Genomic DNA, 12177 nt, shown 5'->3' on the forward strand with positions numbered 1-12177 from the left:
GATTTTGTCGCCCAAGACGCACTTTACGCGAGACACTTGCAAAATAGACACAATGGCTCAAAAGTGTCAGTGCTACTGCACTCGTGTCCACTAAAGTTATGTTCTGGACAGCCAGCAACGGCATATTTACGGAACTGGGGACCCGTTCACAGTCTACCTCTGTCCCGGCTAAAAAGTGGACCCGACGCCCTTGCACTGGTCCTAGGCGCGTTGTAGCATTTTAATTCTTTAAATTGTTCGAAATAAAAATAAAAAAAATGCAAGCTAGACTTGCAGAAAGGGGCTGCATCGAAGCTTTCTAACCAAATTCAACCATTAAGAGATCCTGTCGTATTCTTTCTTCGTCGTCTCCTTTTTTATTTTTATTTTTTATTTCAGTTTTCGCGTGTTGTATTTACCAATTTTTTCTTTGACCTTTCTCTCACCGTGTCCGTTTATCGAGCATACCCATGTCTGCGTGACGGCGCTGCCCTCTCTCTTTTTGTCACCTTTCCTGTTTCCGCGATTCGTTCGTTTCTTCGCATCATCACATGTTTGCCTCGCCGACGGCCCTCCTCCGCAATGCGTTGCGTGTCCTCGTGCCAGTGGCGGTAGCGCTGACCGTATACACCTACCTGTACCCGGTCTTTGGGCAATGCGCCTTTCCTCTGCCGCCTCGACCGACGACGGAATACTCCGACACCGACAGCGCATCGTCCGCGTTCCGAAAGACACTTGGCCTGCACCTCCCGTCAAGTCTCGATGGTTTGCTTCCGGGCCGCAGTGGCTTGGAAAGCCGTCCGCTCGCCCCCTTCCGAATGCTCGCGCTCGGCGATCCGCAGCTCGAAGGCGACACGTCGATCCCAAACGCCTACAGCGACCAGTCCTTCCCCAACCTCGTCCACGCCTTCAAGCTGGCCACGTTCCAGAAGATTCCCTCCGACCATGGCGAAGAAAACGGCCCCGACGACGACTCTGTCTCCTCCATGGCCCTCCGCGAGCGCATCCGCCAGACGCTGCACGACCTGGTTGACTTTTGGTTCCTCGACATCCCCAACACGATCCTATCCGGCCGCAAGCGCATCGACTTGTTTGGCAACGACTTTTACCTTGCACACATTGTGCGTTTGATGCGCTGGTGGACGGTACCAACGCACATATCTGTCTTGGGCGACCTTCTGGGAAGCCAGTGGGTGGACGACGACGAATTTGAGCGTCGTGCTTTTCGCTTCTGGAACCGCGTCCTCAAGAACGGCGAGCGGATCCCCGACGAATTGGCCATGTTCCCGGCTGATGAGTACGACCTCTCCGGGTACCTGGGTACGCCGGCCAACACGAGCACCCCCATCAACCAGACCGTAGCCGATATTGCCGCTTCTTGGACCCGCCGCATCATCAACGTGGCCGGCAACCACGACATTGGCTATGCCGGCGACATCACCGCTGAGCGCCTGGCGCGATTTGAGCGCCAGTTTGGCAAGGCCAACTACGAGCTGCGGTTTGAGCTGCCCGTCGACCGTCTGAGCACTGACGCGCGTACCGCCGTGTTCGACGACGAGACCAATCCGGACACGCATCTCCTCGTGCCCGAGCTGCGCATTATTAACCTCAACGACATGAACCTAGACACGCCTGCCTATAGTACGGACATCCAGGACCAGACCTACAACTTTATCAATGCCGTCATCAACACCGCCTCGGCCGTCGAGTTCAAGGGCCAATTTACCATTGTCTTGACGCACATCCCGCTCTATAAGCCCGAGGGGGTTTGCGTTGACGCGCCTTATTTTGCTTTCCACGATGACGATGGAACGCTGCGCGAGCAGAACCTCTTGAGCGAGGACGCCAGCGAGGGTTTTCTGCAGGGCATCTTTGGGATGCACGGCGACCGCAACGCGCCCGGAGGCGGACAGGGCCGCCGCGGCGTGATTCTTAACGGTCACGACCACGAGGGGTGCGACACGTTCCACTATATCAACCAGTCCCACAAGATTCCCGACGAGGACCGTCGCTGGGAGACAGCAACGTGGGCGACCGCGCGGGCCGAAGGTTTGCTGGGCAAAGAACGCGATGGACTGCCGGGTGTGCGGGAGATTACCGTGCGCAGCATGATGGGCGAATTTGGAGGCAATGCCGGCCTGCTCAGTGCTTGGTTCGATGAGGATGCGTGGGAGTGGCGGTTCGAGTACGCGACCTGTGCATTTGGCCGGCAACACGTATGGTGGGTGGTTCACATTGTGGACTTGGTCACGGCTGGACTGCTGCTGGTTTTCTACGCCATAAGGACGTTTGAGTCACTCACAGGAAAGCCACTGGCCTGGCCAAGTTATGTAAATGTTCAAAAGAAGGAGCTGCCAAAGGAGAAGCCGAAGCCGGCGAAGGCGGCCGTGGCAAGTGCAGAGAAAGGCCCGAAACCAGTGTCTAATGGCACTCCAAACCGATGACGGTAGATAATGACTGGGTATGTTTATTAATATTTAAAGACTGCGTTGCTTTGCTTTGGAGTTTGCTATGGCTTTGGAATTCTGTTATTTTCTTTTCTGACTTTATAGACTGGACCGGTGCCATGCGCAACTAGATAGGAGTAATGTAGATAAAACGATGGTTGGTTACATTGTTATATTTGTTATATTGTTAAGTTGTGATTTTGCTCATATGTCATGGCTTCCATTTTATTTGTATGCTTTTTCCGTCTTGTAGCCTCCCCCCAAGTTTCGTATCACCCGATGCATGCCTGCGGCCTTCACCGCTGACTCCGTGACAAAAGGAAGAAAAGCAAACGCAGGAACAGAGAAAGGAGCCCCCAAGATGAGAAGAAGTGGAATGTACAAGGTCGCAAGTGAATGCAGTGTGATATGGTTGCGACAAAAGTGAGAATTATGGGAAGTGATGATGGAATGGAGAGAGAGATACCGAGTCGTAGGTGGTCTATTTTGTGCCTTCACTTGCCGCCTGCTGAGTCGCCTGCTGGGCCTGTTGAGACTGTTGGGCCTGCTGTCCCGGGCTCAAAAACCAACCGGTAAACGACTGCTTCATGTTTTGCATGGCCTCCTGCTGCATCTTCTCCTGCATGGCCGCCTCCTCCTTGAGCCACTTCTCACCGTTCTCGCGGATCTCCTTCTCCATCATCTCGTACGTCCTCTGGCCACGCTCGCGCGCAATGTCCTGCAGCATCTTGCCCTGCGCCAGCTGCTCGGCCACGTTGAGCTCGCCGTCTGCGGGGACCATGACGCTCATGTTGTTTGACTTGAGACCCAGGAGGGCACCGAGGCCGCCAATGCCACCGCCGCCACCCTGCTTCGGCCGACCACGGCGCTGGCTCGCCAGCTGCTTCTCGAACTCGGCGCGCGCAATGGCCTCACGGCGTGCAAACTCGGTGGGGATGTCCTTGCCCTCAAAGGACTTGAGCACCTTGCGCACATCGCCGTACTGCATCGTGTAAACGTACTCGAGGAAGGGGATGAGGGCCACGAGGTCTGTGTCTTTGGGGTTGCCCTCCCACTTGGGCAGCACAATGGCGTTTTCGGGCTGGGCGCGAACGTGGCTGGCGTTGCTGTCGATGATAATCACCTTGGACAGGTCGCGGTTGAGGTATGACAGGTCCTTGACAATCTCACCGTCCTTGTACTTGGTGGCCTCACGGAAGAGTGGGTAGACAATAAAGCGGTAGGGATCCAGCTTGCGCACCATCGGCTCGCCAATGGCAAAAGGCAGCGTCGTGAACAGCACCAATTCGTAGTACTGGCTGAGGTAGTGCAAGAAGTAATCGGCGCCGGGGCGCTTGGCAATGCGCCAACCGTGCTCGCGCGTCCACTCGCTGTGGATCAGCATGTCCTCGAGGGAAATGCACAGCGTGTAGGGCCGGCCGTAAACCGGATCGGGCTCTGGCAGCAGCTTCTCGAAGGCAGGCTCGTGGTAGTACGACAGCACCTCTTTTGTCCGCGTCGACACGCGGTTCCACCACAGACCCAAACCCCAGCCGTTGGGGACGTCCGGGTGCCGCCGCGCGTCCTCCTCGTCCCAGTTGCGGCCGGCATAGACGGTACCCACAACAGCGAGGCCGACCGCACCCGCAAACATGTAGTTGGCCACCTTTTGGCGCCGCTTTTCCGACGACGAGACGTATGCCGACGCCGGCAGCTCACCCTTCTCGCGGCCACCAGGGCCACCCGGCCCACCTGCACCACCAGCACCTGCGGCAGTCTCCTCCTCAAAGGGCGCCAAGGAGGCTTTGTTCATCGCACCGGCGGTCTCGTGCTCGAGCGTCGACGGGATGCCCTGCGTCAGGTCGGGTAGCTGCGACAGGTCAATCTTTGGTGGCTGTTCTTCCGCTGCTGCATCCTTTGTCGACTCGGGTTCTTGTGTCGGTGGCTTGGCCTCTAGTGGACTGGATGAGGACTGTTGTGGAGACGGCTGCTGCTGCGATTGTGTAGGCTTCTTGTCGCTGCTTGGCGGGGTGAAGCGGCCCTGGGCTAGGAGAGCGGTCGTCGAGAAGAGTGCCGGGCGGAGGGCCGAAGAGGTAGAAGATGTACCGCCAATGGTAGATCTTCCAATGGCTGCCGTCGTTCGCTGAACGGTCGGTACCATGGCAGGCGACCGAAGCCGCCGCACAGCTGCTCTGAGGAGCATGGCGGGGTGTGCGGCTGTGTCAAGGGACCGGTGTTGATAAAAGAGTAAAACGACACGGAGAGACGTCGGGGTTGTAGGCGCTTATGTAGTGAGCACACAATCGAGGTTGTGCTGCAGCGGATGTTGTGTGGTAATGGGGTCGCAGAAAGAGAGCTTCGCACGACACGCGATGCTGTCACCTGAAAATTCAAGGTGGGATGTGCCTCGCAGCCTTACACTGGACGCAGCAGGAGTTGGAAAAATTTAGTTCTTGGTCCGCTGTCTGTCCTGCTGTTGGGTGTGCGCCACAACCTGTCAGCCAAAGCTGCAAAGCCAGACAAAAGCTATGGTAGCGTCATAAGCCGGATTTTCATTCACCCGCTCCCGAGCGTTGCCACTGCTGAGAAGCAATCGCGTTACCGAGCCGTCAACTGCAGGTCCCGACCCTTCCCCGCCTTTGTCTTCACCTGCAGAGCAGCTTGGCAGCGTTGCCTTGACCCGATGACAGAGCGAGCCTTCCAGTTGCACGCCTGACGCCATCCTTGTTTCTGTTCAGCGCCCACCCTCCAGTACCGGGTTAATCTATGCAACAGCCCATATTTAGATCCCCTCTTTCTCCTCTTTCTCCATTTCTACCGTCCTCGTGCTCATCTTCCGGTTTCATTCCTGGCTGTTTCTTCTCCTTCGTCTTTTTTCCCTTCTCAGCTTTCGCCTCACCACACCACCGCCGTCTCGCGCCACCGTATCAGCGTCTTAACGCCGGCAGAACCATTCCACACGGCCAGCCTCGAAATCTCCTCGTCAATCTCACTTCCAACACCACCCTCGTTTTGTTCCTTTTGTATCTTGTTTCCACTGGTCACGAGACACTTTTGGACAACCACCCTCCGCGAACAACGCTCGTCAAACCCCAACCCCCCGTTCACGTTCACCGTCGTCCTCAACATTTCAATCTCCACAATGGCGGGCGCGCATGCGGCATTCTAGAGGGTGGCCGCCCATTCGTCGACTTGCGTGCTGCACTCACGATGGAGCCACTCTCTAGAGAATTACCTATTCTATCTAGCAAGACTGAGGACTTGGCTTTGACGGAGGCCGAAACGACGGGCATCAGGGCGTGGATTACGAAGCACCGCATAACCGACATCCCTCACGAGCGTAATCTACAACAGAATCGACAGCAGACCAGGAAACGGTCTATCCCACTCTTCGGCACCGACAGCTTACAACTTCTCATTAGCTGATTGATTTGAAGAACTATACCCACATACGAAATGGTCAAGAAAACGACCAAAAAGGCACAAGTCGTGCGGCCACGGCTGTCCCGACCTGTCGCCGTTTCGCCGGTCGCCACGCCGGTGTTTTCGAGTTTTACGACGCCATCTAGCTCGGCCCTACCGTCTGCTTATGTATCTGAAGACGAGGATGATGTGGTACCGGCCAAGTTCGACATCAGCACCATCCCGATTCACAAACTGAGCATTGGGGCGACTGTGCCTGAGACGAATGGTGCAGATGGCTCAGCCGCTGCCGCTGCGCCTCCTGGATCCGGCGAGACTCCTGCGGAGGGCGACAGTAAGGGCAAAGAGCCCGAATACCCTATTCAGCCCTTCCGCCTTCTCGACTTGCCGTCGGAGCTGCGCGTCAAGATCTACGGCTTCCACTTCGAGGGTGTCGACGCCGTGGTTGATCTGACGCCCGATAACTACAAGAAGGTGCACCGCAAGCTCATGTTGCTGCGTACCTGCCGTACCATCTACCGCGAGGCGTCATACTACTACTACAGCATGCATACCTTCCGCATCTTTCCGACTTACCCGGGCCGCTTTTTCAAGACGCGCCGGCCGCTGCTGGCACGTCTCAAGAAGGAGCAGCGCAATGCCATGACGAGCCTTGAGCTGCGCCTGGGCCCCGGGTTCAACAAGCCGCCGAAGTGCTGGGTGGTCAACCGCAAGCTGGGGCTCAAGGACTGCGTCAACGTGCGCAAGCTCAATGTGTTTGTGCAGCTGGATCCGAGCGTCAGCTGGCTGGACGGCTTTCGCAAGGCCGGTTTCTACGAGGCGTTCTCCCGCGACCTGCTGCACGACATTTTGCAAGAAGCGCCGAGCGTCGAGGTGGTTGAGTTTGACGCGTATGAGAGCGTGCGCAAGAACTGTCCGATCATGGAGGCATTGCAGGAGACGGTGCGGGAGCACGGCAAGCGCATTATGTGGGGACCGCGAAACGGATGGACGGCCACGTCGGATAATGCGGGCAACATGAAGCTCAATAGTGGTGGCGGTGCCGGCCGACTGATTATCAATGTCAACAGCAACGGCGGTAGCAGCCCAGCCATTTTCAATTACGATAACCCTTACGACACTCCCATCATTTCCATGGCGTGAAATTACGTATTTTGCGACATACGAAGACGCCATTCATATACTCTTCCACATACTCTTCCGCCCTTCTCGGTTCCTTTGCGTATTTATTGTATGTTTGTTTTACCTTTTTCGGTCTGCACTTTTCTTGCTATTTTGGGTCTGCCTGGTCTCGTTCGGGATGTTGTGAGGCGTTTTGATTTGTGATCTATCGTTTTCATGCGTTTTTATCCGCAGGGCGCTACCAAACGGCCACATATCGTTCACCTTTGGTCGGTGGCATGTCGATTGTGCCCGCTTCATATCTCTGTGTATTTTGGCTATCCGTGTTTATGTCCTCCACAAGGACGCATTGCTTATTCCACTTTTGTCGACCAATTGCCATTACCTGTAGCTTTTATTATTCTCACTCATTCGCTCACGATATCTCAAAGCTATTCATCTCTACATTTGCTTACGGGACATAGGATCTCTACATGAATCATATCCATACCACTCTGCGCATATTGTCCCCAACGGTACATTCTATTGACTCTTAAATTGGTTAAAACGTGGCTCAACGCCACAACTTGATAGCAAACAGGGTAACAACCGACAAAGCTAGCAAGCGCTTCCGTCCTCTTGACAGTCTTCCTCACATACCCTGCGGCGGCAGCACATTTTTGCCGTACTGTGAGGCCACGTTGCCCGCCGCCTTGTAGTCGCAGACAGTGTACCATGAGTTGAGCGCCGGGAATATGGTGCCTGCCGGGCAGTAGTGCGTCGCACAGCCAACCTCCGTCGAGGCCACCCAGACGAGCTGCGAGAAGTGGCCCCATTTGCTAAAGTTGGACATGTCGGGGGTCGGCTGGCCGTAGCCCGGGTACAAGGCCAGTTCGCCGTCGTACCATATATTCGTGATAGCTTGAGTAAGAAACGTGTTGGGGTCGGCGCTGGTAATGTCGGCGCTCGAGCCGGACACAGCAAGGTTCTGACCGTAGCCGCCGCCACCGGGGCCCAGATTGTGCGCAAAGACACATGAGGACGCCACAGCAGCGGCGTAACCGGCCAGGTCGGCGTTCCATGACATGGGGGGAGCCGAGTGTTTTTGGCGGTGCGTGTTGTGGGTGCTGACAGCGATGTCGGCGTAACCGTTGCGTGCGGTGATGACTGATGTGGCGTCGGCAGCATGGCTGTCGAAGGCGTACCACGTTTCATTGACAATCGGCGACGCCGACGCCGCGGAGGCGGCGGCCAGGAGTGCTGTAGAGACCTTCATTTTGACGAGAAGGAGATCAGGGAGGAGAAGAGTGAAAGATATTTGCCGAGGTGTTTTGTGTTTTAAAAAAGATTGAAGAGAGAACTCTGAAGTCAAGTATATATTGTCTGGGAAGGGAAGGTGGGTGAAGGAGAGTCAAACTCAACAGACAGGAATCGGCAAGAGGTTTTGGAATTTATACACGACGAGAAGGCAGGCAGTCGGTTTCAATGCCATCAGTAATGTTAATTAAAGTTCCTGTATAACGAAATGGGAGTCATATCATGTAAGCCCCAAAGCAGAGCATGTGGAACATAAGAAACATGAATACGTGAAGAGCAAGAGGACCATAGTTCTGGATAAGCATGGTCTTGCCGATCTGCAAACCGGACACATTCTGTCTTCACATCCGTCACCGCGTTTTCAAAGATGTGGCGAGAGAGCAGCTTTGCTGACGATGAGTTGTAATTCGTACGGTGCATGGACGAATAATAAGGTTCAAGACCGAGTATATGGACGGAAATAACATAATGTAAAAATAAAAAATAAAACGTCTGACTAAAGCAGGTACCAAAGTAATTTTCCTTGGAATCTAAATGGGAAAAGTAGCGAGCGACATTTGGGATAACGTACAATAGGAGCTATTACCGAGGCCGACACGTAGGATATGCTCCGTGTTTCGACTTGGTCGGGTGACCTACGGGACCAGAGACCTGCAAGTGCCCTTGAACCGGGTTCCAGCCCGGCCGAGAAGGAAAGCAACGACGAAGCGTGGTTAGTAATAAATCAGGCTAGCTTCCTAAACCACCTTGCGTCGCAATAACGTCTACCACATTTATGTATTCTTTCGGGTTGTGTTTGGATTCCTTTAAATTCGCTGCTACGCCTCGCCATTCCCATCAGGCTGGCGGCCTGAGCATCGGGGCATTTCCCTGCTGTTTCTTTACGTAGTGAGCCATCAATCTCCCCTTCTCCTGTCACATTTCTTACGCTTTCACCGTCATGCATATCGAATTTCGACATATCCATGGTATATGCACTCCCCACCTCTCGAATCTCTCGAGTCCTGTTACCTAGTGATGTTCTTCGAGATGCATGATGCATGCCGAATAAACAGACAAAGATATTATTGGCGTAGGCGATGTGGGATATGTTGTTAGTTTTTCTGTCACCGTTCGACAAACTCGGTTAGTTCTTGTTATCCAAACTTGCAAGTCCAGGTCCATTGGGAGGGCCAAGATCATTCGCCAACAAAACACCTGGAATGTCAATGTCAATGTCAACCCTCAAGTTAATACAATAATAAATTTCAATTAATTGTATGCGCTCCCCACTTGATATCTAACTTGTTCAAGGTCTACCATAAATACCGCAGTCATGTGAAAGAACTTATACCTGGCGTGAAAAACCTCTCGAAGCTGTTGTATGCGTCAACCGACAGGGCCCAGTCCATAAACTGAGAAAAGCCATCCTGTTGGGATGGATCGAGCCATGAAAGGTCATTGCCGGCTGAGTTGATACCGCTTTCTGCTGGAAGAATGTCCTGGGCTGCACCGGGCAGCAGAGGAGTGGTGTTCAGGGCAGGTGAGACGGCACTGCCACTGTGTCCAGCCAGCAAATCGGCTTTGGTGACCAGGTCCCTCGTAATTGCGGCGGCGTCGTTACTGATGGCAAAGTGAGCGCCAAACGTATCAAGCACAACCAAGGCCTTGTCCACTGCACGGCGAGCTTTTTGAGTGGCTTGGTGAATGGGATAGGCTAGGATGAAGCCCACCAGTGTTATGGTTGCGTTCCACTGCATGGCAAAATACTCTGACCAACAGCTCATGACATCGGCCTCTGTGATGAACTGATGCATGATCAAGGCAAATGAAACAGCATGGTCGACACTGGTGGTGGCAAGGCGCTCTGCAACAGGAGTGTATGTTCCGGGGTGTGTGAAGAATGTGATAAAAGGCCGAGTGAGGTTGAACACAGCATGGTGGTATGTCAACTCAAGGCAGACGCGCTGCCTTTGCAGCCAGGTCGGAACCAGAGTATCGATTTCCACGGCCAGGCAGCTCGTGGAATACGGTTCGCCCCCACCGCGTCGCCGCATTTTCAAGCCCGAAGGCACGTTGTCCGCCCACGTCTTCATTGCTGGGAGCATCTGAGCCAGGGTTACGGCGCAGCCTTCCACTGTATCCGGGTCTGTGTATATGCACGACAGGTCCTTGCGGTGTATGGCACGACCAAACTGTTCCCAGAGCGGATCGAACACATCAAGCAGCGTCTGGAATAAACGCAAGTTCTGCAGTGCATACGTCAACCACGTGACGTTGTCGTGGAAGCCCAGCGTAGCGTCATTGGCTGTGGCGGCGTCCCTACCATCGGAGAACAAGCTGACGGTCACCAGCGCGCGGTCAATGAGACAAGGGCGGCCCAGTTTGGATGATATTTTTGTGTCAGTCATCCAAACTGTCCACCAGACCCGCTTGCGTAGCTCTTCCTCGGCATACGGAAGGTCTGCCGACGGTTCGGTGTGCAGCCCGAGGATCTGTGCTGTCCGGACGGCCTGGGCGAGGACAACGTGGGCGGTGTTCTGAAACGATGCACAACACAGGTAGTACGTGGCAAAGATACAGCACTGTACCGTTGCGATTGATGGGCTCTCGAGCTCATCAAACAAAAGGCTCTGTGCGCGACGGTAGTAGGCCCGGCCAGCGCTGGTGGCATCGTCTGGCAGCACGTCTCGTCCAGCCTCGGCAACTCCAAGTATGGCAGGCGGCATATATGCGTAGCCAAACTGCAAATTGATCGCAAGGATGATGTCAACGAGGGCGGATTGCGCCCGCTGTGTGGAGCGTGACTCCCACAGCGACGCGTAGTGGGTGCGGAATTGTGTCTCATCGACGATAGGGACAAGGCAATGGTATCCTTCCCAAAACAGCCGCAGCACGGCTTCTTCTTGCAATCGGGACATGAAGAGCCCCTGGCCCCTGGTCGGCATGCCGTCTAGATCGGCCACGGCATTGTCGGCAGCCTCCCTCGGAGCATCGCGATACACCCGTTTGTTCGGCCCGCGCAGCTGTATGGACTGTGTGGCATGTGGCTGCTGAAGCGCGTTGGCGAGAAACGATCCGATGCGGCTCAAAAAATAGAAAGAGGACGCCGCACCGTAGTACGACGGCCGGCCAGAGCGCGCCGTATCGACATAGATGCCCTTCCACTGCGGCTTTGAGGCAGGACTCGTCGGAAACTGCGTTGGGTCTGGATCGGACGGGACTCGCGCGCGGCTGAGGGTTGAAAGGTTGGATGAAGCCGCCGGCGCGACGGGCGATCTAGAATCGAGCAAAGCTTCCAGTTCTTTGATCCGGAGCTTCAGCTTTTCCGTTTCCCGGAGCGCTTGCGGGAGCGTGCGGGGTTTGTCGTCCGCTCCTCGGTTCGTGCATGGTGCATCTCTGTGGCGGCATGCCTCGCATGGCTGCGCATTGTCGCATCGAATCTTGCGGGCACGGCACCAATCGCAAGCTCGAGAGACTTGCTTCCTTTTCCGCCGACGGGCGTCGAAATGGTCTTCGGTGTTGCGAGTTGTTTCTGGCATCATGTTTTGTATTCGTGGGCGGTGACTGTAGCGGAGTTAGGGAAGGGAACGGAGTTGCGGACGGATTCGAAAGGTACGATGGATGACAAAGGAAAGTGAGGGGGCTGCTGCGGAATGGCTCTGAGGCGGAGAAGGGGTGCTCGGAGTTTCGGAGCTGTGCGTCATATTTGTTCTTCAGGGCCGGTTGCGCTGTTAATAATCTTACTACGGTGATGGGGCTGTAAACGAATTGACCACCAACGACCGTATTCAGGGAACTAATCTTACACTAATCGCGGCGCGAAAATGCACTAAAATGGTAAGGTGAAAGCTGATGAGAACTCACACCAAAACGATTGGGAAATGTCCAAGAGAGTGTGAAAATTGTGTTGCAGTGGGCACCCACCCACTGAAGCCCCAGCTGAGCTGAA

General features: G+C 54.8%; 6 protein-coding genes across 6 annotated transcripts; 2 read left to right on the forward strand and 4 right to left on the reverse strand.

The window, feature by feature from the left end:
• Positions 1 to 530: 530 nt before the first annotated feature.
• On the forward strand, positions 531 to 2423 carry SPSK_07261 (uncharacterized protein; the record flags this gene model as incomplete). Its single annotated transcript, XM_016733925.1, has 1 exon — positions 531 to 2423. The coding sequence occupies one exon, from the start codon at positions 531 to 533 to the stop codon at positions 2421 to 2423; it is 1893 nt and encodes a 630-aa protein (XP_016591701.1).
• Positions 2424 to 2907: 484 nt separating this feature from the next.
• SPSK_07371 (protein translocase subunit TIM50) lies at positions 2908 to 4608 on the reverse strand (the record flags this gene model as incomplete). The annotated part of the gene is made up of 1 exon (XM_016734035.1): positions 2908 to 4608. The coding sequence occupies one exon, from the start codon at positions 4606 to 4608 to the stop codon at positions 2908 to 2910; it is 1701 nt and encodes a 566-aa protein (XP_016591702.1).
• A 692-nt stretch (positions 4609 to 5300) lies between these two features.
• Positions 5301 to 5534, reverse strand: SPSK_08211 (uncharacterized protein; the record flags this gene model as incomplete). Its single annotated transcript, XM_016734849.1, has 1 exon — positions 5301 to 5534. The coding sequence occupies one exon, from the start codon at positions 5532 to 5534 to the stop codon at positions 5301 to 5303; it is 234 nt and encodes a 77-aa protein (XP_016591703.1).
• Positions 5535 to 5861: 327 nt separating this feature from the next.
• SPSK_07691 (uncharacterized protein) lies at positions 5862 to 6971 on the forward strand (the record flags this gene model as incomplete). Its single annotated transcript, XM_016734348.1, has 1 exon — positions 5862 to 6971. One exon carries the CDS (start codon positions 5862 to 5864, stop codon positions 6969 to 6971), a length of 1110 nt encoding a protein of 369 aa, XP_016591704.1.
• Positions 6972 to 7581: 610 nt separating this feature from the next.
• Positions 7582 to 8205, reverse strand: SPSK_08000 (SCP-like extracellular protein; the record flags this gene model as incomplete). Its single annotated transcript, XM_016734652.1, has 1 exon — positions 7582 to 8205. The coding sequence occupies one exon, from the start codon at positions 8203 to 8205 to the stop codon at positions 7582 to 7584; it is 624 nt and encodes a 207-aa protein (XP_016591705.1).
• Positions 8206 to 9559: 1354 nt separating this feature from the next.
• Positions 9560 to 11770, reverse strand: SPSK_07144 (fungal specific transcription factor domain protein; the record flags this gene model as incomplete). The annotated part of the gene is made up of 1 exon (XM_016733811.1): positions 9560 to 11770. One exon carries the CDS (start codon positions 11768 to 11770, stop codon positions 9560 to 9562), a length of 2211 nt encoding a protein of 736 aa, XP_016591706.1.
• Positions 11771 to 12177: the final 407 nt, after the last annotated feature.

This window comes from Sporothrix schenckii (assembly GCF_000961545.1).
Source record: "Sporothrix schenckii 1099-18 chromosome Unknown Cont41, whole genome shotgun sequence".
Taxonomy (NCBI): domain Eukaryota; kingdom Fungi; phylum Ascomycota; class Sordariomycetes; order Ophiostomatales; family Ophiostomataceae; genus Sporothrix; species Sporothrix schenckii.